The 26977-nt window shown below is 44.6% G+C and overlaps 1 protein-coding gene and 1 long non-coding RNA gene across 2 annotated transcripts; one reads left to right on the forward strand and one right to left on the reverse strand.

Moving 5' to 3' along the window:
• Positions 1-18817: 18817 nt before the first annotated feature.
• Positions 18818-19405, reverse strand: LOC120685216 (short-chain dehydrogenase reductase ATA1-like). The gene has a single exon (XM_039967027.1). It carries the CDS (start codon positions 19403-19405, stop codon positions 18818-18820), a length of 588 nt encoding a protein of 195 aa, XP_039822961.1.
• A 4486-nt stretch (positions 19406-23891) lies between these two features.
• Positions 23892-25300, forward strand: LOC120685586. Its single transcript, XR_005679648.1, has 3 exons — positions 23892-23955; positions 24749-24885; positions 24956-25300. It is a non-coding gene; the product is annotated as an uncharacterized LOC120685586 (long non-coding RNA).
• Positions 25301-26977: the final 1677 nt, after the last annotated feature.

Genomic DNA, 26977 nt, shown 5'->3' on the forward strand with positions numbered 1-26977 from the left:
AGCAGCAGAAACAGAACCATGCAAAGTACAACCTCTGAGAACATATAAATTTGAAGGATTGAGATCACCCAGCAAACATACAAGAGAACCTTTAGATACCTTCACAACTCCACCTGAACCGGTGTATTTGAGTCCTTCTTTATCAAGTGTGCTTAACGAGATCAGATTTCTTTTCATCCCTGGTATGTGCCTTACATTCTTCAGTATGCGAATCATGCCATCATGGGTCTTGATCTGAACAGAGCCAATGCCAATAATCTCACACGGGTTATCATCTCCCATGCGCACAAAATCACCGTTCTGCAAAGACTCATAGGAACTAAACCAATCTCTATTAGTGCAGATATGAAAAGAACATGCAGAATCAAGAATCTACTCATCATGACCAGCAACACAACCAGCAAAGACAACCAAACAATCTGACTCAGAGTTTTCACCAGCAGAAGCAACACTAGCCTTACCATCAGATTTATTTTTCTTCTTCTCCTTATTCTGCAATTTCCAGCAATCCTCAATCATATGAGATTTCTTCTTGCAATACTTACAGAATTTCTTCTTGGGACCTTTGGACTGGGAGCGGCCTCTACCATCATTGCTCTTGCCACGATCGTTGTTATCACTTGAGGATCTTTGCTCTGATCTGCCTCTGACATGCAAAGCGTCGCCCCTAGAGGATGAGCCATCTGTCTGCACCATGCCTTTCATCTTCTCCTTAGACTGGAGTGGTTCACAAACTTTTGCAAGGGTTAGTTCATCACGGCTTAATAGTATGGTGTCACGGAAACTTGCATAAGAACTTGGCAAAGAGCATAATAAAAGAAGATCTAAGTCCTCATCTTCATACTTAACCTCCATCGACCCTAGGTCAGCAACGATCTCCTTGAAGATAGATAGGTGACCCATCACCGAATCACCCTCCTGCATCTTAAGCGTGTACAGCTTCAACTTCATATGCAATTTACTGGTAAGATCCTTCGACATCCAGATCGATTCCAGTTTTAGCCACAATTCTGCAGCAGTCTTTTCCTGTAGCACTTCTTGTAGAATATCATTAGATAGATGAAGCTGAATAAGAGAAAGAGCCTTACGGTCCTTGCGCTTCTCCTCATCGGTCCACTCATCCTTCTTTTTCTTCCCAAATTTTTCCAGCACCTCATCAAGATCATTGGTTTGTGCCAGAATAGCTCTCATCTTGACTTGCCACAGCGAGAACCTTGTCTTGTAGTCCAACATCGGTAGATCATACTTCATCGACGCCATCACGAAACCCTAACTTGAAACCACGGCTCTGGTACCACTTGTTAGAAGCGACGGCGAACAAAACGATGAAAAATAGAAAGATCAAACCGTAGAAAGACACGAGGATTTAACGTGGAAAGCCCCTCCAATGCGAAGGGTAAAAACCACGGGTGCCAGCCAGCAAGAACTTCACTATATCGGGTGTTTGTGTACAACACCTAGCGGCGGCTTACAAGAGAAATAATAGGATTGATATTCTCCGGTGAAGCCTATGGGTTAGATATATAGGAGACTCACGTGGTCTCCTCAACTTCTACTAGCAATGTGGGATTAAAAGTTTGCACCACATGGGCCTTAATGGGCCAAGCCTAAATTCCAACAATCTCCCATCAGAATTTGGATCACAATATAACAATGACTACAAATATTGTTTGCTGAAACTCAGGGGGAGCAGAAAAGGAAAGTCCAGGAGAAGACAGGAGATATCTATCAAAGGGTGTCAATGAAGCTTGACAGGCTTTCAGATGTAATGGATAGGAACTCGAGGTTGCTTAAGCAAGTGGAGGCTCAGCTTAAAGAAAACAACAAGTTAGCAAGCTATTGTTCTGTTTGACACATATATCCAAATTTTGTTATGGTTCTGGTCGCCCTAACTACCATTGCTTTGACCTGCAGGCATGCTGGAGCGATAGATTTGACTCCGTGGCTTGTGTCTTCTTTGGTGTTCTTCTTCCTCTACCACTATATGCAGGGCTGATAAAGGAGTGGGAAATGACAGGTGCAAGTAAACCTTGTTTTCGTGTCGTGTTTCTTTTGGGAGGGACAAGTAGAGTGATACAGTGGCTTCAGACGTTGGATGGCCATTGTGAGGTTTCTCAGTGCAAACTACTCCATTGCAATGTGCTGAATGATCAGAGCATTGGTTTATCAGGGCTGTGCACATAGGTGCTACTGTTTTTCATTTTCTGAAAAAAGGAGTAAGTAATGGTACCAAGCTCTTGTCACCCACTCTCCCTAGAATTTTTGGAGTGTTTAGTGACAGCTACATGTGGTTTTGGCCCTCAATACTTCTTGACTCCATAGATTTGCGTGTGTTTCTTGTTTTCTAAAGAAACACCAATGCGCCTCTGAAGCAATGCTAAAACTCATACTGGGCGTTGATAATGCTGTGATAGCTCGTCCTCCTTTCGGACTCCCATGCTCCTCGCATGTTCTCAATTTTATTTTGTGTTTGCTGCCTGCAATTGTCACCTAATCACACAAGTCAGCTTACGGACCAGATAATCGGCCTTTCCAATGATGCCGAGAGCAAATCACTGGACACAAACCGGCTCCTCTCTTGCCTTGCTTTGGGACGTGTCGGCTTCTTGACCGTCAGAGCCCACTGCTATTATACAGAGAAAAGGAATATTAATGCTCCTCTTGTCAAGCAGCCACGATGATCCAAGCTAGCGTTATTTTGTTAGTAATAACTAGCTTAAGGTAAATGGATATGAAGAGCAATATTTTGTTACAGAGCAAAATGTTTTATCCAATGGAATCAACAAATCCTCTTATCAAAAGAGAATTTACGCATGGGACGTGTTGCTGGTCAAGTCAGTGCTGCTGGCACAAATAAAAAGAACTTATGGTTCATGACGCCAGAGTTAAAACAAGATCGGACATTGACGAAGATGATGGCAAAACAAGATTTGGGCCTTTTGGGGGGCCTTCGACTCCGAAATTCATAATTGTTATTATGCCATTTTTTATATAACATAGGTGTCGAGGACGAAGAACATGCCGTTTTGGGGTCAGCGAAAGATTGTAAAGCTTGTGTTTTGGAGTCTAGTTATTTCTCTAATTTTGTTACTTTTCACACGTTGCTGATGTGTATGTTTTCAAGATCAGGACGAATGACAAAGATAGGTACATTATTATAAGGTTTTCAGGAGGCGCAAGTGTGGAGCCATAATATAATGGGCAAGTGCTTCACCTTGATCAATTGGAAGCTGAAGAAATATCGTATGTCCTTTTCCTACTGGTAAAAAAGGTGACTTTGTTACCTATTACCGTTTCACTTGAATCAAACATCCAATATCAGTAGTAGTTAATTAAAGGTCCAAATACTTCACACGTGAGCCTCTATACTTCACATGCGACCAAAGAAAGTTCTATATAACATTCGATACGGAATAGTATAGAATAGCTAACTATATTTTGATAAGGACTAGTATAATAAAAAAATTCACCTATTCCTCCACTATAAGACTATAAGAGCAAGAAGAATTAGTGACTTAAGCCTGTCATCTCTTGTAGATTTTTTTAGGTGCTACTTTGCTAACTTTATGTTTTTATTGGGGTGAAAATCGAATTAAATCTTTACTGCACTTTACTTTTGTTGCTTGCAGACCAATCTATATTATCGGAAAACACACAAAAAAGCTAGTAGTACTTTATATCCCCAAAATACAAAAATAAACTTAGCTGCAAAATTTTACAGTTGGTGACTTTGAAACCAAAAGCATGATCATCGAATGGTGGTGAATTTGGAACCAAAAACAAGCTAAGTTGATGGAGTGGTGTATTTGAAAGAGACAACAACAAAAGAGATACCGATTTCACTAGGAGAATCAAGTTAAAAGGGAGTAACGAATGGACGGTATTACATCAAATTAAGCTGCATACATAACGGGTGACCAGCCCATTGGCAAATACTGAAACATGAAAAGATGAAATGAATCACACTGTTTATTCAGTGAAAGGATCGAGGCCCAAAAAGGGGGGTTGAATTGGGACTTTTTTGAATTTCTATCGAGTCTTTATCCTAGACTAGTGTTGCCCAATCTACAAGTCTGATTCAATCAACTAGAGCACACTAGCATAATCAAATTAGGTAGGATAAAACACTAACATGTTCATCATTCTTAAGAAAGATCACACTAACAAATATGCAACCTAGTCAAGAGAGCAAACTAGCAAGTAGTAAATCTAGGCAATGAGAGATCAAACAAGCACAAGAACAAGCTTTAGCGATATGAAATGCTAGTAATGGAAATGAGAGGGACACGGGACAACCGGATTTTTTTCCGTGGTATCGAGGAGTTGACGCTCCCCCCTAATCCACATTGGGGCACCCACTAAGGGTATCGCTCTCTTGCATCACCAAGAAGCAAGTCTTCACTAAGAATGCTCTTTCTCCATCTCCAGAATGGCGAGCTTCACACCATGTACAATCGCCTTCTCTTGGGGCTCCCACAATCTCTAAAAGCTCACCAAGAGACACCCGATCACCAAGATCGTCTAGGTGCCGTCAAACACCAAGAGTAACAAGCTCTCAAGGCTTCACTTGACCCTCACTGAGATGGCTCTAAGCACTAGCACGCTTGCTACTCAAAGAATGGTTGATTTCTTCTTGTTTGATCACTTGCAAAGACTAGATCTTCAATCAATGGCTCCAAACACTTCTCTCTTCTTCTCTAGGGTGGCCTCAGGTATTCAATGCGTCAAAGGCACCACAAATGAGCTAGGAGGTCGACTTATATAGAGTGGAGAGGACCCCTAGCCGTTGGGAACAATCTGCACAAAAGTCGCAGGCACCGAATAGACCGAGGCCATAGCACCGGTGTATCCGGTCACACTGAAGCCAAATAGTAGCCGTTGACATCTGAATCAGTGCACAGACTATCAGAGATGCACTGGTGTATCCGGTGCTGAAGAGATTCCTTGAAATCCAACTGCAGTGTCTCTGATGAATAGCTATGTCAATGCACCGGTGCTTTCATTTAGGTCACCGGTGCTTTCATTTAGGTCACCCCAAAAACAAGCTCTCTGAGTAATGACTATGTGTATAGACCGGTGCTTTGTCACAGGGTCACCGTAGTATCCGGTGACACTGTCTATTTATCACCCAACTCCTGCTGCACTGCCCGGATGCACCGGTGGCATGTCACCGATGTTTCCAGTTTCCATCGGATGGACCAGTGCTGAGGCACCAGTGTATCCGGTGCAACTGCATCTGCCTGTTTTCAGCTGAATTGAGTTGAAGTTGATTCTTTGTTTGAGTTGTTGTTCTTCCAAGTATTTTTCTTGACTTCTTTGAGCTATCTTGAACTGAATCTAGCAAGTGTGCATTATTTCTAAGGCCATATCAACTTGAGTCAAGCTACTAACCCGAGAATCCCTCTTAATAGTACGATCACTAACTTAAATCTATAAAACTCAAACTAAATCAAGTGTCCTTCATCTCCTTGTGACACTTGAAACTAGAATGGTCCTTATTCTTGAAAATTTGAGTCCGTGAATCGTTTGATCATGAATTTTGAGGGGTCTCCTTTCACATTTCATATGAAACTTAACTTGCAAAGATTATTTCCTTCCAAACACACGTTAGTCGCATACAGTCGTCATTAATCACCAAAACTTACCGATTGCATCTACGGGCCTAGATGCGCTTCAATCTCCCCCTTTTTGGTTATTGATGACAATACAAATTAGAGATAGCGAAATATGAAATCGAAAGCGCTACAACACATGCAAGATACGAGATAAGCAAGGAAACAAACAAGCATGCGATAACTGAAATAAAGGCACATGTAGAAACATGTCAACACGAGAGCATACACAATATCCAAACGACATGTCTGATACATCAAAAGCCATGAAAGGTCCAAATCACGCCACAAACCCCCTGCTCCCCCTATCTATCTCCCCCTTTGGCAACAAAGCAGCAAAAAGGAAGGCGAAGCTGAAGCTCTACCCCTGGGGTGGAGAGGACGGAGTCGGCTGGCTGGGCGCGACGATGAAGCGGTCGGGGTCGGCGTCCGAGTCGTCGGAGGAGATGGTAGGCGTGACGGTCGAAGTCATGGAAGGAGCTGAAGAGGTAAGTGGAGCTGAAGACGTGGCTGCCTCCGTGACAATACTGGTGGAATCCATCAGAGGAGCCGACGAGACTGGAAGGGTGATCGCCGAAGAAGAACGAACAGCTGTCGGCCGGATCGGCTCGAACTTGAGAGTGGTAACTGGCAGAGACTGAGCAGACGGGTGTTGAAAGCTGTGAAGAAACTGTTGCTGTGACTGAAAAAGGACCCGCTGCTCCTCGGTTATCCCATACTGCTGATGTCCTGGAGCTGGAGCTGGAGTGGCAAACACCCCGGTCTGAAGTAGTGGAGACATCGGGTACGAGGCCAGGGGTGTCTACACGAACTCGCCGATCAGAGGAGGAGGTCCTGACGGGTCGAACTGGAGTTGCTGTGTAGTAGGAAGCTGAGGCTCTGGCAGACCCAAGCGGCGGTAAAGTGTCCCAAAACAGCCAGAGAAGAACGTGACCGACTGTTGCTGCTGCTGGGACTGAAGAAGTAGCTGCTGCCTCATGGCCTCCTGCTACTGCCTCAACTCTTGGAAGATGAGCATCTGAGCCTCTGCCTGGCGTGCCTGCTCTGCTAGCACCCGGTTCTGAATCTCCCTCTGTGAGCGCTGCTCCTTTGTAAGTACCTGGAGGAGAGCGGCAAGTGAATCTAGCTGAGACACCTGGGCAGCTGTAACTGGTGGAGCAAGTGCTGGACCATGTGAGGTGCCGGCCTCGTCATCGTGAGTAGCTCAGGGGACGGAGATAGTGGGAGTGTAGTCCTCGTCGTGCTCCGAGTCGTCCATGTCAAAAGTAAAGAACCCGGGCAGCTGGGCCTCTGCCTCGTCCAAAGCGGCGTCATCGGTAGCCCTCTCCTCATCTCGGACTCTGCCCTCGGCAATAGCACGCTCGTCAAGAGTCCTTTGTGCTTGGCGCTAGCCCCTCGGTCCTAACCTGCCATCTCGAGGAGCAGGTGGTGTGTACTCCTTGAAGACCGACCTCGAGTGCTGTAGTTCGTCCATATAGGCGTTCTCCCCAAGCTGAGCTAGGATCCAGCTGATCCAGTGCGCGAACGGCTGCTGACGGTGAGCTGTCATCCCGTCATAGATCACCTCCTCTAACTCATAGATAAAGAGATCTACTATATCAAACTGTCTGCATGTCAAGATGTTGAGAAGAAGCCACTACTGCAGAGCTGTGATCCCCTCGTTGTATCCTAGCCTATAGAGCAGACTCCACCGAAGAACGAGGTGAACTGTCTTGGCGAGTGGTGTGAGCCTGTCTGGTACCCTCGGTGTCCCTGGCAGGAACGGCTGAACGAACAGTCTGCTGGCCTCGGCATCCGGAGGTGGGTACGGCTGGTGAGGGTGACGGGGAGGGTCAATGTCACCGTAAGTCAGGTGGTGTAGAGAGTGGGGCTCGTCGGTGTGTGGAACTCCAAGTAAGGTAGCCAACATATGGCGTGTCAGTGTGCAGTGCCTCCCCTGGAACATTAACTCGATGAACTGACGGTCCTTGTCAACAAACAAGGTGGCGTAGAAGACCCGGACCCACTCACGGACATATCTGTCCCTGTCACTGACTAGTGCACATAGTCCGGGGTACACCTCAAAGAGTGGGAGAATAGGGACTCCTCCTGCTGACACTCTGAGAGAACCCCAGTGAAGTCTCCTGTGCTCGTTGAACTTGACGCCCAACTTACAGTAGGTGTAGTAGAACGCCATCTGTATCCGTGTGAAGAACCAGTGGTCAACGAGCCGCTCTCTCTGCGCCGGAAACCAGACCTGAGAAGTGACAAAATGAAAGCGCCGGATCTTGTGCGACGGCATCCCTCTGAGATCAATGATATCAACTCTGTAACTATCAGAGGAACTGTCACGGTCGGGCTGATCTCCAGTCTGTGTGTCACCCTCTGCCTCTGTGTCACCCCCTAACTGCTGCTCGGACTGCTGCTGTGGTTGAGTGCGAGCCCCTCGCCTCTGAGCTGCACCCCCTCGGGTCCGTGGACCACCACGAGGAGGCGATGTGGGCTGAGCTATCTCTGTAGGGCGAGTACGCGCTGTGCGGCGTAGCTGTGGTGAGGGTTGTGGGTCCCCCTGCCTTTCTGCCTCAGCCTCTGAGCCTCTGATCCTCAGTGACCTCTGTGGCTGATCTGCTGCATCTACTGCTGCTAGTGCACGGTCCCACTCGCGTTCGTCGCGAGATCTCTTCTTCTTCCCCTCAACAACTGCCTTCCCTTTTCCTTTCTTATCGCCTGCCATCTGTCAGAGAGAATGGTGGAAGATTCTAGAATTAAGGCAGGAAGTAATATAACAGTACTAGAATCATACACTAGAGATGAGAGATCCTAAGCAAAGCATGGATATGATTGAGCCTAAAAAAGTGCATCGAGTGGATGAACTGTAGCTCAAAGAGTTTAGTGGAGTGACACTAAAGTGAGGTGTGAGAGGGTGAGCTCCTAGTGTCAACACATGTGCACAAGTGTGAGTGAAAGGAGTATGTGCAGAGATGTGAACAAAAAGTGCACAAGAATGCCTATGTGTGAGTAAATTATGGATGTGTGTGTGCACTACTGTCCACTAAATGCTCTAGAGAGAATATGTGAAGGTAGAAGCGGAGCAAAGCATACCACGAAGAACTCGGAAGAGAACGGCGCGAAAATTGCCTTGAGGCAAATTGTCGAGCACCTGAAGGGCGAAGCTCGGGGTGGAAATGAGATGGACGAACTGGATCTCGATCCAGGGGCGCACTGGCATGCGGCGGCACTAAGAGGTGGTGGTGGCGCGCGGTGGAGCAGGGCTGGCGGCAAATGCAAGGGAAGCACTAGGGTTAGGCGCGGCAGCAGCCCAGGCGTGGCGGAGCCGCGCGGCGGAGAATGTGGGGTGGCACGGCGGCGAAGCGTGGATGCGCGGCGGTGGTCGGGTGGATGGGTGGCGCGCGGTGGTTGCAGGAGGAGGACGAAGGTGGGGCGAAAGGATAACTGACGCGCGGAGCCCACGAGAAAGAATAAATGAAAATGAACGTGCGGCCCGAAACCCTAACTGCACCAGATGCACCGGTGGGTCAGATGTGAAGAGCCGCGGTGCAATTTTGAATGGTTTTGAACTGAATCGAATCGAGTCAAAGGAGAGTGGCACCGGATGAAAGGGTCGGGGTCACCGGTGTATTCGGTGGTCATCGGTGCAAACACCGTGGTTGTGTACAGAGACGATGATTTGGGCTCCAGAGATGCAAAGTTGAACCGGTTGGACCGCACCCTAGGCACCGGTGCATCTGGGAGGCACCGGATAGACAGGTGGTCTAGGTCGGTTAAACCGGTGATAGAGGAAAGCTTTTGCTGAACTACAAACTCTATTCGTGATCCAATTTCTTAAGAACCAAAGCCATAAACACTTAAATTGGACCATTTTCGAGAGACAACCTCTCCCCTCAAACACTCATACTTATAGATGAGCGCAAGCTTTTACTTAACATAGGCAAATTAAGAACCAAGTGAGGATAAACACAAGATCCAAGAAATGTATGAGTCATACGGCCTATGAACTTAGAGATTGAAACTTTAAGTTCGCTAGGACATGACTCAATAGACATGAAAGCGCAACATTGATCTTATGACTCTTATGGAGTTGATATATCATATATGACATGAATATCATTCTCGAAGTGTGATTTGCTCTATTGTGATGCTACTAGCATGATGCAATGCCAATGCACAGCGGGAATTTAAACATGAATGCACGCTATATGACAAGAAGAATGCATTGCATAAATTTAAATCTATCTTGTCAAGTTTGAACCCTCGACAAGCTTCTTCATGATGAACCTTTCTACATGCCATGAGCGAAACAAGGAACCACCGGCTCATGCATGACCCATGTTCATCACTATCTTGACAAGGTTAGACAATCCCCTAGTATGTACATATGAAATGCATCTATATGACAAGGCAATTACATGACGTTAGAAGCATCTAGTACGTTAAGCTCACTTCGCAACCTACAAAAAGTGCTCTCATCTAGAGGTTTTGTGAAGATATCCACCAATTGATCTTCGGAACGAACACCACAAAGTGTGATATCATTCCTTGACACATGATCTCTTAGAAAGTGATGGCGAATATCTATGTGCTTTGTGCGAGGGTGTTGAAATGGGTTATTAGCAATTTTTACGGCACTCTCGTTATCACAAAAGAGCGGGATCCGATCTAATACCACACCATAGTCCAAAAGGCTTTGCTTCATATAGAGGATTTGAGCACAACAAGCCCCGGCGGCAATGTATTCCGCCTCCACGGTTGACAAGGCCACATAATTTTGTTTCTTAGAAGACCAAGAGACCGAGGAACGCCCTAACAAGTGGCACCCACCCGATGTGCTCTTGCGATCCACACAGCATCTGGAAAAGTCCGAATCCGAGTATCCCAAGAGTGTAAAACTAGCGCCTTTGGGGTACCACAAGCCTATGCTAGGTGTATGTTTGAGATATCTAAGGATCCTTTTAACGGCACTAAGGTGTGACTCCTTAGGATTTTCTTGAAAGTGAGCACACAAACATACACTAAATATGATATCGGGCCTAGATGCGGTTAGGTAAAGAAGCGACCCAATCATAGAACGATAAAGAGTTTGGTCAACCGATTTACCTCCCTCATCTAAGTCAAGATGTCCATTGGTTGGCATTGGAGTCTTGATCGGCTTGCAATCATCCATCTTGAATTTCTTGAGGATATCTCTTGTATATTTTTCTTGATGGATGAAGGCCCCTTCCTTTAATTGCTTGATTTGAAATCCAAGGAAGAAGTTGAGCTCACCGATCAAGGACATCTCGAATTCTCTAGCCATCATTTCTCCGAATTCTTTGCAAAGAGTAGGGTTAGTTGAACCAAAAATGATATCATCAACATAAATTTGACATATGAATAGTTCTTCATTGATGATTCTTGTGAACAATGTAGTATCCACCCTCCCGATCTTGAAGCCCTTGTTGAGGAGGAAGTCACGAAGGCGTTCATACCAAGCCCTAGGCGCTTGCTTGAGCCCGTAGAATGCCTTGTGCAACCTATAAACATGATTAGGATATCTAGGGTCCTCAAACCCGGGAGGTTGTTCAACAAACACTAACTCATTAATAAAGCCATTTAAGAAAGCACTCTTCACATCCATTTGAAATAGTTTCATGTTATGATGTGAATCATATGCTAGAAGGATACGAATGGCTTCAAGTCTTGCAACGGGGGCAAATGTTTCACCAAAGTCCAACCCTTCAACTTGTGCAAAGCCCTTAGCCATAAGTCTTGCCTTGTTTTGAACCACCACACCATGTTCATCTTGTTTGTTGCGGAAGACCCACTTGGTTCCAATGATGTTCTTGCCTTGAGGACGCTCTTCAAGAACCCAAACTTCATTGCGGGTGAAGTTGTTGAGCTCTTCTTGCATTGCCATTACCCAATACGGGTCCTCAAGTACTTCATCTATGTTTGTGGGTTCCAAGCAAGAAATAAACGAGTAATGTTCACAAAAAGAGGCATATTGATGTCTACGAGTTCTTACTCCACCGGAAGGGTCACCCATGACCAAGTCAATGGGATGGTTCCTTGAAGTTCTTGTTGGCCTCTCTTGTGATTGAGTTGAAGGATCTTCTAGTGGTTCAACATCTTGAGCTTGAGCTTGGGCTTATTCACTTGTGATGTGGGTGTCATCAAATGGAAGTTGTTCTTGAACTACTTGCCCATCTTGGACATCTTAAGGAGGATGAGAAGCAACATCTTCTTCATCGGATGACTCATCATGATGATTTATTGGTGTAGTCTCTTCTTCAACCTTGGAGTCATCCTTAGAAGAGGCTTCTACTTGAGTAGATGGATTTGCATTCTCTTCTTCCTCCTCCTTTGGCTTGATTTATCCAATGGCAATGTTCTTCATAACTTCTCGTAGTGGTTCACCACCTACATCATCACAAGAGAAACCTTCCCCTTGGGAGCCATTAGTTTCATCAAACTCCACATCACAAGTTTCTTCAATCATGCGTGTGGCATTATTGAATACTCGATATGCTTTGGAGTTAGATGAATAACCAACAAGAAAACCAACATCACATCTACTTTCAAACTTGTCTAGGTGCTTCCTTTTCTTGAAGATGTAGCATTTGCAACCGAAGACCCGGAAGTAGGAGATGTTGGGCTTTCTCCCAACGACAAGCTCATAGGGTGTCTTCTTTAGGAAGCAGTGGAGATAAACCCGGTTGGATGCATGGCATGCGGTGTTGATGGCTTCCGCCCAAAATCTTTGTGAGATGCCATAGTCATCCAACATTGCTCTTGCAAGAGTGATCAATGTCTTGTTCTTCCTCTCCACCACTCCATTTTGTTGGGGTGTGTATGTTGATGAAAACTCATGCTTAATGCCCAAGTCATTGCAAAGCTCTTCAACAAGTGTATTCTTAAACTCCGTGCCATTGTCACTCCGGACCTTCACAACGCTTGCTTCAAATTCATTTTGAGCTTGCTTTACAAAAATCTTGAAGATCCCCACCGTCTTGCTTTTGTCCTCTAAAAAGAAAGTCCAAGTATATCTAGAATAATCATCAACAATTACAAGACAATAGAGATTACCGCCAAGACTTTTGTAGGTGGTTGGTCCAAAGAGATCCATGTGTAGTAGCTCCAAACTTCTTGATGTTGACAAGTAAGCCTTCATGGGATATGATGATGCAAATTGCTTCCCGGCTTGACAAGCACTACACAATTTGTTTTTGTCAAATGTAACATCTTTAACACCAACCACCATACCTCGTTTGAAGACCTTCTTGAGTTGGCTCATCCCAATATGAGCAATACGGCGATGCCAAAGCCAACCCAAAGAGTTCTTGGTGAAGAGACACGTCGCCAAGCTTGCATCATTAGATGAGAAGTCAATAAGGTAAATGTTACCATGTCGAAATCCTTTGAAGATTAAGCTCTTGTCCTCTTTACTTGTCACTACAACCTCTTGATCACTAAAGGTGCATATTAGTCCTAAATCACAAAGTTGAGCTATAGAAAGCAAGTTAAAACTAACCGACTCAACAAACAAAACATTAGAGATAGATAAATCCTTTGTTATGGCCACCTTACCCAAACCTACCACCTTTCCTTTAGAGTTATCACCAAAGGTGACATGTTCATGATCGCCCACATCTTCATCTAGTGAGGTGAACATCTTTACATAGCCGGTCATATGTTGTGTATATCTGCTATCAAGCACCCAATGCTTTCCACCGGTTTTGTAGTTCATCTACACACAAATCAATCACTTTTGAGTTTTGGGAACCCAAGTAACTTTGGGTCCTTTGACATGAGTTACTAAAGCTTTAGGAACTCATATTTGACGTGGAAGCTTTTTCTTTTCTTGGGTACCAATGATTTTTTCCTTAACCTTGCCACTTTTAAGTTTGCTTATCAAGAAATGATGATCATTGAATTGTGACTTGTAGTTAGGAGGCAAGGTTGGAAGAGGGCAATTAGGAATTGGACACTCTCTTGTATGATGCCTGGTAACTTGGCAATGTTGACAATAGGAGCCCACTTCCTTGGTGAAGCATGCTTTGAGCTCCGGCAACTTTGGACAATTCTCTGGAGGCTTGGGGAAGGATCCAAGTCCATTTGTCCCAAAGTGCCTTGCATTGTGGAAGAGAATTTCCTTGTGCAAGCTTGCTCCCTTTGTCATATTGTACATGCACTTGGTCATACTTTGAAGTTCCTTCTCAAGTTCTTTCTCCCTATCATGATTAGTCTTTGAACAAGTAGGAAAAGTATGATCACAAGTACTAGGGTGAGAGACTACTACAACATCATCACAAGAAGTAATCATGTTTTCCTCAATGCCATTCTCTTTAATTGCATTTAGTTCTTCATCCATGGCATCAAAGGCAAGATCAAGTTCTTGATATTTCATATTCAAATTAGTATAATCAAGCTTAAGTTTCTTGTTGCTTGAGACAAGTGACTTATTAAGCACAACTACTTCATCATGTTTGACAACTAATTCATTGTGCGTAGCAAGTAATTTGTCATGCTCCTCTCTAAGTTGTTTGCTAGAAACAATGCATGTGTCATGAGTTTCAACTACCTCTTTGTTTCTAATAAGCAACTCTTCATGTGAGGCCTTAAGCTTAGCATATTGAATTTCAAGAACTTTGCATTTAGATTTATACTTCTTGATCACTTGTTGGTGCTCATCTAGGATGGATTGCAAGTCATTAGGTGATAGACCATTTTCACTTTCATCACTAGAGGAGTACTCATCATCGCTCACCTTGTTGTTACCTCTTGCCATGAAGCACATTGGTGGTGGAGGTAGAGGTGGCTCATCATCATCATGCATGGCGATTCCCACAATTGTCTTCTTGGATTCATCATCATTTGAATCATCACCTGAGGTTTTGCCATCGGTGACCCATTCTCCAAGGAAGGCCTTGATATTCTCTTTTCTCTTGAAAGACCTCTTCTTGCTTGAGTCTTTCTTCTCATGGTTCTTCCTTGAGTGCTTGTGTTGATTGCCCTCATCTTCTTACTTTTTGTTGGGCTTGATTGGTTCGGGGAAATCATATGAGAGGTGCCCATACTTCCCACAATTGTAGCACATCCTGTGGGTGTTGTCTTGATTTCTCCGGGTACAAAATTTATTCTTTTTGGGATCATAGTTGTACCCTTTCTTGTTTAACCTTGACATCATCTTAGTTGTCTTTCTCATGAGAAGAGCAAGCTCAATGTCTTCATCCACATCACTTGATTCTTCACTAGCCTCATCATCACTTGAACTTGGTGAAGGAGCCTTGCCCTTGTTCTTCTTCTTTGACTTGTGCTCACTCTTAGTTTTGAGTGCAAGGTCCTTCTTGGCTTGTGGAGGATCAATGTCGCCCAAGAGAAACATCTCATGAGACCGAATCTTGCCAACAACATCACTCACTTCCAATGTTGCAAGATCCTTCTCATAGAGCAAGGATGTGACAATGTTGTACTTGGGCTTGTGTAATGAGTGGAGAATCTTCCGGATGATGTCACTACTAGACAAAGGAGAAATTTCAAGAGCATTAATGTCCTCAACAAGTACATTCAACCTAGCATACATTTGTTCAATTAATTCACTAGGAAGCATTTTGAACTCATTGAGTTTCGCTTTAAGCACTTGGTATTTTTCTTAATGGAGCTTCTTAGACCCTACATGAATGGTCTCAAGCTCTTTCCAAACCTCATGGGCAGTTTTCTTGCTATGCACCCTAGCAAAGATTTCTTCACTAATAGCATCAAACAAAGCATTCTTAGCTCTAGCATTGTACTTTGTTCGGTGACCTCCCAAGAAAGAGGATTAAGAGACTCAAGATAACTCGCCATACGAGCTTTCCAATAGCCACAGTTTCTCCCATCGAGCTTGGGTGGTCCACTACTCCCCGGGGCCATTCTCTAGGTTTTTAAGCCTATTAAAAGAGAGCCTAAGATCTTATACCAATTGAAAGGATCGAGGCCCAAGAAGGGGGGTTGAATGGGGACTTTTTCGAATTTCTATCGAGTCCTTATCCTAGACTAGTGTTGCCAAATCTACAAGTTTGATTCTATCAACTAGAGCACACTAGCATAATCAAACTAGGTAGGATAAAACACTAACATGTTCATCATCCTTAAGAAAGATCACACTAACAAGTATGCAACCTAGTCAAGAGAGCAAACTAGCAAGTATTAAATCTAGGCAATGAGAGATCAAACAAGCACAAGAACAAGCTTTAGCAATATGAAATGCTAGTAATGGAAATGAGAGGGACACGGGACAACCGGATTTTTTCCCCGTGGTATCGAGGAGTTGACGCTCCCCCCTAATCCACGTTGGAGCACCCACTAAGGGTATCGCTCCCTTGCATCACCAAGAAGCAAGTCTTCACTAAGAATGCTCTTTCTTCATCTCCGGAATGGCGAGCTTCACACCATGTACAATCACCTTCTCTTGGGGCTCCCACAATCTCCAAGAGCTCACCAAGAGACACCTGATCAGCAAGATCGTCTAGGTGCCATCAAACACCAAGAGTAACAAGCTCTCAAGGCTTCACTTGACCCTCACCGAGATGGCCCTAAGCACTAGCACACTTGCTACTCAAAGAATGGTTGATTTCTTCTTGTTGGATCACTTGCAAAGACTAGATCTTCAATCAATGGCTCCAAACACCTCTCTCTTCTTCTCTAGGGTGGCCTCAGGTATTCAATGTGTCAAAGGCACCACAAATGAGCCAGGGGGTTGACTTATATAGAGTGGAGAGGCACCCCTAGCCGTTGGCAACAATCTACACAAAAGTCGCAGGCACCGGATAGACCGAGGCCATAGCACCGGTGTATCCAGTCACACTGAAGCCAAGTTGTAGCCGTTGACATCTGAATCAGTGCACAGACTGTCAGAGACGCACCGGTGCATGTGTAGCGAAAATAGCCTCTCATGCCATATTTCAATATAATGTTTTGGCGATTGATGACACACACAACACTTGGACTAATATGATTGTTAAGATGACCATTCTCACTCTTTTAGGTTCAAGTGATGACAAAGAGAAGATATGCGTAGCTAGGCCCTCTTCGGTCCAAAGGATTCGAAGATTGAAGAGACCGTGATGAAACCAAGTCAAAACAATCAAGAAAGAGATATTCTAGTATCACCGGTTGAACCGACGCTAAGAAAATTACATACGTCGGTGCATTGACTTGGAGCATGTCTGGGAGTTTTGGTAACACCAGTTGAACTGACACCAGGAAGTTGAATACGTCGATGCAATGAACTCAGCAGCTGAGGCAAAATCTATACACCGGATGAACCGACGCTAGATATTAGTGAACATCGGTGCAGTTGTCCAGATAGTTAGTTTTTCAGCAACTACACTCACCGGTTGAACCGACGCTGCATCGGTTTATTACGTTGGTCGATTGAGGTAGCCTTTGAAGTATAACGGCTAGTTGGAAAATGCACTCACCGGTTAATCCGGTGATGAAAAAAACGGGAGCATCAGTTTAACCGGTGATAGCGTTTTTTGTCAGTCTTTTTCCAACGGCTAGTTTGGGGTGTGTGGGCTATATATATGCCACCCCATGGCTCATTTGAGAGTGTTGGAGACCAAGGAAGTATACAAGAGCCAAAGATCATCTCCAACTACCTTAGAGCTTCATTGTACATCATATAGGCTTAAGCACACTTGTGAGAGTGCTTAGTGCTTGTAATAGGGATTAGTTCTTGCGAGAGCTCCCTTGAGAGAAGTCTTGCTGCGGCAACCAATCCTTGTGATCCGTCGTGTGACCCTCCGACTTGGTGTGGAGTGGCAACGACACTTTGTGCGGGTGAAGAGGAGACCCCCTCATTGGTGGAGAAGCTCCGTAGTGGATTTCGGCTGGGTGACCGAGAGAGACGGTGGCGGTGCACGAGACTCGGTGTCTTGTGGGCACTTGCCTTTGCTTGCCGGCATCGCCTCGGTGGCGTAGTGCAAGATGGTGATCGGAAGAGCCTCGGTGTCCCGTGGATGTAGGCGTTTGTGCCGAACCACGTTACATGACTGTGTCTACTTGGGAGTTTGCATCCCTCTTGCACTTACATCTTTACTTACCATATTACGTTTCCGCATTTACTTTATCTTGCGTGCCTTTACTTTCCTAGTTAGTTTGTTTAGGATTGGCTATAGGTTGCAAGTATTTTGGGGTAAGTAGAGAGTAGCAAAGATAAACCTTAGTCATAACTAGCATGTATATGACGTGTTAGGTTTATCTTATGCAAGTAGTTTGAGCCCTAGGTTAAAAAGCGATTAGCGACCCTATTCACCCCCTCCCCCACTAGGGTCGGACACCCCGGTGATCCTTACAGCATGTTCCTAGGAGGCACCGGTGTATCCGGTGCTGAAGAGATTCCTTGAAATCCAACTGTAGTGTCTCTGATGAATAGCTATGTCAATGCACCGGTGCTTTGATTTAGGTCACCGATGTATCCGATGAAGTAGAGAAGTTCCAGACCCCAAAAACAAGCTCTCTGAGTAATGACTATGTATATAGACCGGTGCTTTGTCACGGGGTCACCGTAGTATCCGGTGACACTGTCTATTTATCACCCAACTCCTGCTGCACTGCCCGGATGCACCGGTGGCATGTCACCGGTGTTTCCGGTTTCCATCGGATGGACCGGTGCTGAGGCACCAGTGTATCCGGTGCAACTGAATCTGCTTGTTTTCAGCTGAATTGAGTTGGAGTTGATTCTTTGTTTGAGTTGTTGTTCTTCCAAGTATTTTGTCTTGACTTCTTTGAGCTGTCTTGAACTGAATCTAGCAAGTGTGCATTATTTCTAAGGCCATATCAACTTGAGTCAAGCTACTAACCCGAGAACCCCTCTTAATAGTACGATCACTAACTTAAATCTATAAAACTCAAACTAAATCAAGTGTCCTTCATCTCCTTGTGACACTTGAAATTAGAATGGTCCTTATTCTTGAAAATTTGAGTCCGTGAATCATTTGATCATGAATTTTGAGGGATCTCCTTTCACATTTCATATGAGACTTAACTCGCAAAGATTATTTCCTTCAAAACACACATTAGTCGCATACGGTCGTCATTAATCACTGAAACTTACCGATTGCATCTACGGGCCTAGATGGGCTTCAATTCGGAGAACAATAAGGAGCGAAACAACTAGTGGGGTCTGAAAATATAATTCAAGTTGCACGCAGCTGTGCTGGGAAGCTTCCCCGGCCGGCCACACACTAAGGAGTAGTGAACTGGCCGTTCAGGATGAGGTTGTTCCCTGTCAGTCTCTTACCGTACTCCGACACGAGGTACACCGCTGCGTTGGCCACGTCGTCGTCGGCCGCCGTCCTGGTCATCATGTACTTCTCGATCATATGCTCGAGGTGGTCATCCTCGGCGTGGGGGAAGATCGACCTCAGCACGCGCTTGTGCACGCCGGCATGCTGCGATATGGCGTTCACCCGCACGCCGTGCCCCGCCAGCTCCGCCGCCTTGGCCGGGATCACGCCAGTGGCCGCAGCGAGGGAGATGCTGTACGCTGACGGCACGACATCGCCGAGCAGACCCATGGTGCTGCTCCTCAGGAGGATGCAGCCTCCCCTGTGCTTCTGGCTCTTCGTCACGGCGCCGGCGAGGTTGATGCTGTCCAGGACGGACTGGAAGTTGGCCGCCATGGTGCTCTCGAAGGCCTTGCTGTCGCTCGGCAAGGCGGACACGTGGTTGAAGTCGGTGTTGTTGTAGAAGATGTTGAGGCGCCTGTGTTTGTCCTTGAGGTTTTCGATCTCGTGCCCGAACTTGAGCCAGTCGCTCGTGTCGCAGGCCATTGCTTCAGCCACTTATTGCGTGGTTTGGTCATTAGGGTCCTTGTTCCTTTTGAGTTCGTCTGCGAAGCTTCTGCACTTGTCCAGCTCCTTGTCTGCGAGGAAGACCGAGGCGCCGTTGATGAAGAACTTTTGGACAGTCGCCTTGCCGACTGTGCTTGCGGCTCCCGTGATGACAGCCACCTTGTTAGCAAGCAGCAACCTGCATGTATACATGTTACGACATGTGGTGACAATTTGAAAACCCCGGCCCTTGGTTAAATTTTGACATCTGTATGCAGTTCTTCAAAGTGGAATGTCGTTTAGTTAAAGATGCGGTTCAAACTAGAAAAATTATTAATATCACGGCGTAACAAATAGATGGTCCAAAATGGAAGAATTTACTCTAATAATACGAAGCTAATTAATAAGGTAACTGAGCATACTGCGGTGGGGCCATGGAAAAACAGTTTTCAGCTCCGGAGATGACGCCAACGGTCCAGCTCCGGCTCTACCCCCAGCTGCACTCACAAACACCAAGTAACCAGATTAGCTTACTACCACAACGGAAAACATTGTGGTCAATCAGTTAGCACTACGAGAAAAATTAAAGGTCATCCGCTGCTCCAAACACTCAGAAAGCTGGGCTCCTGCTATGGCTGCTGCTCTGGAAAGCTTATGAGTTGGGGTTTCTCGCAACTGATCGTCGTCGTCTTAAATAGAAGTTTCCACTCCCTCTGCGTCGTCGCAGGGATCCGATGAACGAGCACAAACGTGTTATTTTTTTTTCCTTTCTATTCTGACATTGGATCTGCATGCATCAGCAGTTCTCAACTGATAACGACTTGAGTTATCGAGCCAACTCTCTCATTTCTTATATTCGGACTTTGGGATATATTTACTGGCCTATCTAATTATTAAGTCTTCCGCTGGGAACCACGTGGCGCATTTCATGGCCCGATCTGGATCAGACCACATGTAACGCCTGCAATTTGGCTTATAGTTAGCTTTGAGGAATCTCTGACTTCGAGCAGGAGTGACCATATACGTAGTGCTCATGGTTGATTGGATCTACTGCTAGTTGATGATCCCAAGTCTGAAAATCCAATATGATTTGCAGCAAGGAACCTGCGTGTGGGTTCCGTCCGGTCACACGATTGCAAAGTGTGGTAACTTTGGTTACACAGATAAACATGGAAGTTTATTAGAAAGCTAGATTCAAGCACTACTCCAGCGCCCCCCATCACCGCCGGTTTGAAATGAGCATCACCGCCGGTTTAGGGGGCGTTGAATTTAAGTCGTTGGTGTAACCGGCGGTGATGGGAGGGCTCATCACCGCCGGTTTGTGGATGGAACCGGCGGTGAAGACCATTTTCCCATCAAAAAAAATATATTCGTATAATAATATTGCACCATTTGTACATCATATATAATATATGATTATAGCAGCAAAATTCAATCACATGAGCTCATACATCGAGATTAAATGAAAGAGTTCATACATTAAAATTAAAACAAAGAGTTCATACATCAAGCCTAGTTTTGAGCGTCTCTCTGTAGCAAACTTAATAACAGGCTGCCCATTACTCTCTGGTTGGGCACTACTTGATATGATTGTAGAAATTAACAATGTGACTTATTACATGGAAATTGGACAGAACATACAAGATTTCAAATTTCAGAAAAGCATGCAAAATGTCTACAAGACATGAGACAATCACATTTGTAAAAAGATAGAAATACATGCACAACAACCTTAGCCGAAGAACAAAATGCAAGTCTGAGAGAGCTGCAACTATTTTACTGCAAAGGGATCATGTTGGAGGATATCCAGAGCCACATCATCCTTGTTAATTGTAAATGAAACACCATTAGCATGAGACATTTATAGATTGGATGAATAGACCATGTAAAGGTACGATCACATGAACAGAATGCTATCCACATACTATATTAGTTCCTTGTGAGTTGTGAGTAAAAGTAAATTATTCTAGCTTAAACTGATAGACGTATTATTTGTAAAAAAATATAAATAAAACAAAACACTAAGTGATCCCCGGACACTTTTATCGCATTCCATTGAGGTCATCCCTAAGATTGATGTCAGTCAGATTCAACCCACCTTCAAGTAGTCTTTATTACTTTACACTCAACATCTCTTCAAGTAGTAGTAGATAATATTCAAAATTACTGCCCATAGACCCAAAAAAACTTGTCACCATGAGCAACATGCAAATAAGCTGACATTTAATTTTATGGTAGCTTTTAGAACCTTCACCTTCTGAATTATATACTTACATGACGAGCTTAGTAGCGTGGGCTTGTCACCTTCTTTACATGTGTTCTCTCAGAAAAAAAAATATACCCTTTCATGCACCACCCTTCCTCTCTTGTGATATACTAACTGTGTAAATGTAAAGATTTTAGATAACTAACTGTGCCGTAGATAAATGAAATCTTTTCTACAGGAAGCTGTAAAGAACAACACAATCATTGTTATAGTTGCACAAATGGCTGATCCGATAGGGCGCGGCAAAGCCGCGCCTAGTTTTCTAGTTATATTTAAACTAGTAGATGGAGTACACAAATGAAGTTGGAAAAAGTTATTACCATATCAAAGGTAGCTTAAATACTAATCATGCAAACCGGCTCTCTAAAATAATTAATCTCAGTAAAAAGTGAAGCAGTAGGAAATAGAAAACATGTCCAAAAGTTTTCACTATAGGGCAAATTCATCCACTAATTATCTTTGTGATATAATGAAGATATCCGCACACTAATGTTGTTACTCTATAATGATTTTTTCAGAGAAAAGATGTATTATACCAACAAATATTAAACTGCTCTGGTGCAGCTTTTCAGCCTAATAGGCAAAAATCTTGTGAGGCATTCTGCCGAACATCTTGCAGGTTGGCTGTGTTCATGTTACCTGGGCTCGGTGCGACAACTCCTCGGGGGCTCAGGGCAGGGGCGTGCCTCTGCACCGGGATGGCGTGCCGCTCCTAGCTCCCGCTCCGCAACGCGCCGCACGCGGCCGGCCGCTGCTCGCCGCCGCCGCTGCGCTGAGCCGCGACGCACCGTGCAGCGCCACACCTTTCCTCGCCACCACTCCGCGCAGCACTGCACACAGCCGGCCGCTGCTCCCCACCACCGCCACGCTGCGCAGCACCGCGCGCCGTCGCGTCCGCATCCCGCGCAGCACGGGAGGAGAGGCAGGGACGGGATCCATGCGCCGCGCGGGACAGGAGGAGAGGAGGGGGCCCATGGAGGAAGAAGGAAGAGATGGGGAGGGGATGGCCGGAGGGGAGGGGAGGGAAGGGAGGAGGAGACAGGAAAGGGAGGGAGGAGATGGACGAGGAAGAGGGACACTGACGGGAGAGGGAGAGGGACAAGATAAAGAAAAAAAATTTGTATCACCGCCGGCACCTAAAATGATCCGGCAGTGATGTCTAACCATCACCGCCGGTTCGTTTTACGACCCGACGGTGATGTTCGAAAATCTATCACCGCCGGTTCGTAATACGACCCGGCGGTGATGAGTGGTCATCACCGCCGGATTCATTTCGAACTGGCGGTGATATATTATCACCACCGGTTTGAAACAAACCGGCGGTGATAGGTCGTTTGAAATGACCATATCTGTAGTAATGAAGTCAGTCGAACTAAGTCTCTTTCATGTATTACCGCTGCCAGCTGATGTAATGAACAATGCCTAATGATGACCTCAGCTGCATCTAGATCTGGATCTGGATCAAATCACCCTATATATCTTCATGTTGCCTCATAATATCTTAAGAATCCACTTGTACAAGGATAAATACTTAAGAATCCACTTGTACAAGGATAAATAAAAGATTGAACTTAAGAATGAATATGAATACTTAAGTCCTACAAAATTTGAACTTAAGAATCCACTTGTACAAGGATAAATAAAAAGGACAAATCTTGTTAAGGGGTGAATTGGTCTAATTGGCATAGTTGTGGGGGTAATTTGAAACAAAAAATAGTTTAGGGAGTATTCGGACTTTTGCCATACTTAAGGCGCATATCATCTTAGACAATTATATCAAGGTGATAGTACAGTCATACTAAGATCCATCCTGGTTTTTTGCATAGCTAGGATGCACACAACCTATAAAATTAAATAAAATAGAAAAAATACATCCCAAAAATATATATGCATGCCACAACAATTACAATGTCCAACTTAAATCTTGTACCATACACTACCATAGCAACAACTGGAATGCAAGAAAGGATTCCCAAAGACAATTCCTCCAATATTTTAAATGCATGCGATTCAAAAGTTCATGCTGCATACAGTCAAAATATCTAAACAGCATACAATCCAAATATTTAAAATTCATTTTTTTGGGCAGTCAAAATACTTGGGCCTTTCCTTCTGGGCATATTGGATTGCTTTCTTAGGCACCTCTCTACTTTACTGTGCTCCCTGTCCGCATTGCTGACTGCCAGCACAAATGAATTTTAAATATTACTGCCCAAAAAAGCGCGCCATCATCGAGGACCTGAGCCCCAGCACCCGCCTCCTCAGCAGCTCCGTGCCCACCGAGGTAATCAGTCCCCTCCTGTTGTTCCCTCTGGGGTCTCTACTGGTTAGGGCATGTCAAGGTGGGGCGAAGTGGCGAGCTGACCCATGGATTCCTCGATTCGGGGCAGGAATAATAGGTCTACTCGTGCGATCTGTTGATCCACGTTGCTGGTCGGCTATGTTAATCGACCACCTGCTGTCTTGTCTTCAGAAAGTTCATTAATTTTGTTGGCCTTTGGGGTTTACTGGACTTCGAGTCCACTGAAATTGTCAAAGTTCTTCGGTCGAATTTAACTGCACAGCAGGTCCGCAGCTCCTTGTTGTCTTGCTCTTCTGCAGCTACTGCACATGGTGTTAGGTTTGGGGTTAGGATTAGGTTTGCACGGGGACGGAAGGGGAGGCCAGAGGTGGCTGCTGCGCCTTTTATTTTACAGAGTATATTTACTTCAAAAAAATTTACAGAGTATATCCTGTCTTCGCCTGTGATTGATTGCAAACTAGAGACAGACATTGTAAAACTCTTGTCTTGTTTAAACATAGGTGTATGCAATGACTTAGGTGAATAAATGATTATAAGTTGTTGATTGTTGATGATAAAAAATGATTACAAGTGGGGAACCTGGATGTGCAAGTGCTAGATGGGTGTAAAAGGAAAAGGTGTGACTGGAATTGCCTGAATAATCTGAGCATCTGAAACTGGGGACTCAGTATGCCCATCAAAATGTGGGCATCATTATACTCTGAAATTTTGACACGACTCTACTTTTTCATACTTCTGCAATTTTGACACAAATATATTCTTCATACTCGTGCAGCATTCGAGGAGCACCATGGAGCACCAACGAATATCAACAAAGTTTGAAAAAATTTTAGCTGGCTTGGACGAACAATCTCGTTTGCTTAAACAAATCGAGGTTCAGATGGAAGAAAATAATAAGGAAGCACTTATTTGGTCAGTATATATATATTCAAACTCTTTACCTCTGGTTGCCCTAACTATCATTTCTTTCTTTAACCTCCAGGGGCATCGCGGAGCGATAGACCTTACACCATGGGTTGTGTCTATACCTGTCTCGTTCCTTCTGTTCACCCTTTATAATTATGTACAGAGCTGACTGACTCAAGAGCAGGAAAATTGGGAAGTGCAATTTAACTTGTATGAACTCTCTGTTTATTTTGGAAGTAGAGTGACGTAGTTCCTCAAATGTTCTATGGAATTGGAAGGTTTAATTTGATAAAGCGATTTGTGATCTATGCTCGTTGGCTGTTCCTTTGGTTGCTTATTGTTCTGCACTGAACTGAATGTAAGATCAGGGTGAATGGAGGGCTTTGTGTGGATTTATGTGAGCTGTACATACCGACGCCAATACATTTTGTTAGTAAGGTGTTAAGTAGTGATATCATTTTTGCTGGCTTTACAGTAATGTCCGTGTATAATTGTTTTTGTTTACACTCCATGTTGACTTGCATTTGGTAGACTTATTTTTAGTGGTCAAATAAATATCAGATGCCTTCTGAAAGCAGCTGCTTGTCTGTGGCTGGGGCATGTTGTTTGGTTCCATGGAACGTGACAATGTGCTAGTTTCCATTGTTCTTGCATATACGTGTAGCAATACGTAACCTGCATGCATAGATGTCGTCAATGCACGAGAAGATCATGAACCATATATAATGGATTCTAATTCTAGGATCTAATGTAAGGTCTCCCGGTCATGGCCTTTGGTTCTCAGAGCCGCTGGCGTCACTCCCATCAGTGCCCACGAAAGAAGATACCGAGATGTCGTTGACTAAACGAGCTTGTTCTGTGATCTACGTTTGTGAGGAGTCTGCTGCTGCGTCAAGTCATTGGTCCTGTTTGGATCATTCTTGATCCTAGAACGCACACAAGTCAAGAAAAGAATCTTGCATGTATGGAGTACTAAATGAAGTTTATTTGCAAAACATTTTCAGGAATAGGTGTAACTTTTCGCGACGAATCTAACGACGGTAATTAATCGATGATTGGCTATATTGATACTACAGTAGTCATCCTCTAATCGCGCGGTCAAATGCCTCATTAGATTCTTCAGATTCCTAGTGCGGGGGTTCTGGAATTAGTTTTATAAATTAGCTTTGTTTGACATCGTAATTAACGGTCAAATCTTGTTCTAGACTCTTTTTGAAAACATCCAAACAAGGCCATTGTTGTTGCGTGTACCAGAGCCAACTTACGGGCAACCGTAAATTAGCATACCGATCGGAGTCGAGGTACAGCCACACACTGGCCATGTTTGGTTGGATTTTGTGAGTTTTTTTCTACTTTGGCCGCTAATTAAGAGTACTAAATAAAATCTAATTACAAAACTATTTGCAAAACCCCAAGGTAAATTCGCGAGACGAATCTAATGAGGTCTTTAACCGCACAATTAAAAGATAGTTACTATAGCCTCACTATAGCAAATCATAGATTAATTAGGCTCGTTAGATTCGTCGTGCCAAACTGCACTCATCTATGTAAAGATTTTGCAAATAGATTATATTTAGTATTCCATGCATACAAAATTCTCTTTTCGCGAAATTTTTTTCTTGACCAAACATGACCACTGCCACCCGCCACAGGAGCTAACTGGAGTTGGCCTTGCTCGCCGGCCGCCACCATTTGCATTGCCCGCCCCTCGGCCGGTGGCTCCGCCGGCCACACCGAGAGCTCGATAGATCGGCCGGTTGTTCCGTTGGCCCCAGATCAAACTGGTGGCGAGCGACGATCCGCACACCCATACGTACGTGTTCACCATACCGTCCCGAGCTGTACGACTCGATCTGATCGGATCAATGTACAAAATAGCGCACTATAGCGGCGCTATAATATTTTTCAACAACTACAGATATAACACTGTTGTACTAAATAGCGCGCTATAGCGGCACTATAACGGTTGAGAAGAGCTCTCTGCTAATTTTCATAATCCGCTATTTTATACTTTGGATCGGATATATATACACGTAAAGAGGACGACGTTATCCGATCCCGTCACGACAACGAGTTTAATTTGATCTCGGTTCGTTGG

The sequence above is a fragment of the Panicum virgatum genome, chromosome 8N, assembly GCF_016808335.1.
Source record: "Panicum virgatum strain AP13 chromosome 8N, P.virgatum_v5, whole genome shotgun sequence".
Classification (NCBI taxonomy): domain Eukaryota; kingdom Viridiplantae; phylum Streptophyta; class Magnoliopsida; order Poales; family Poaceae; genus Panicum; species Panicum virgatum.

Excerpts from the sequence above, each read along its gene's own strand:
- LOC120685216 (XM_039967027.1), bottom strand. The coding sequence starts at position 19,405 with ATGGCCTGCGACACGAGCGACTGGCTCAAGTTCGGGCACGAGATCGAA.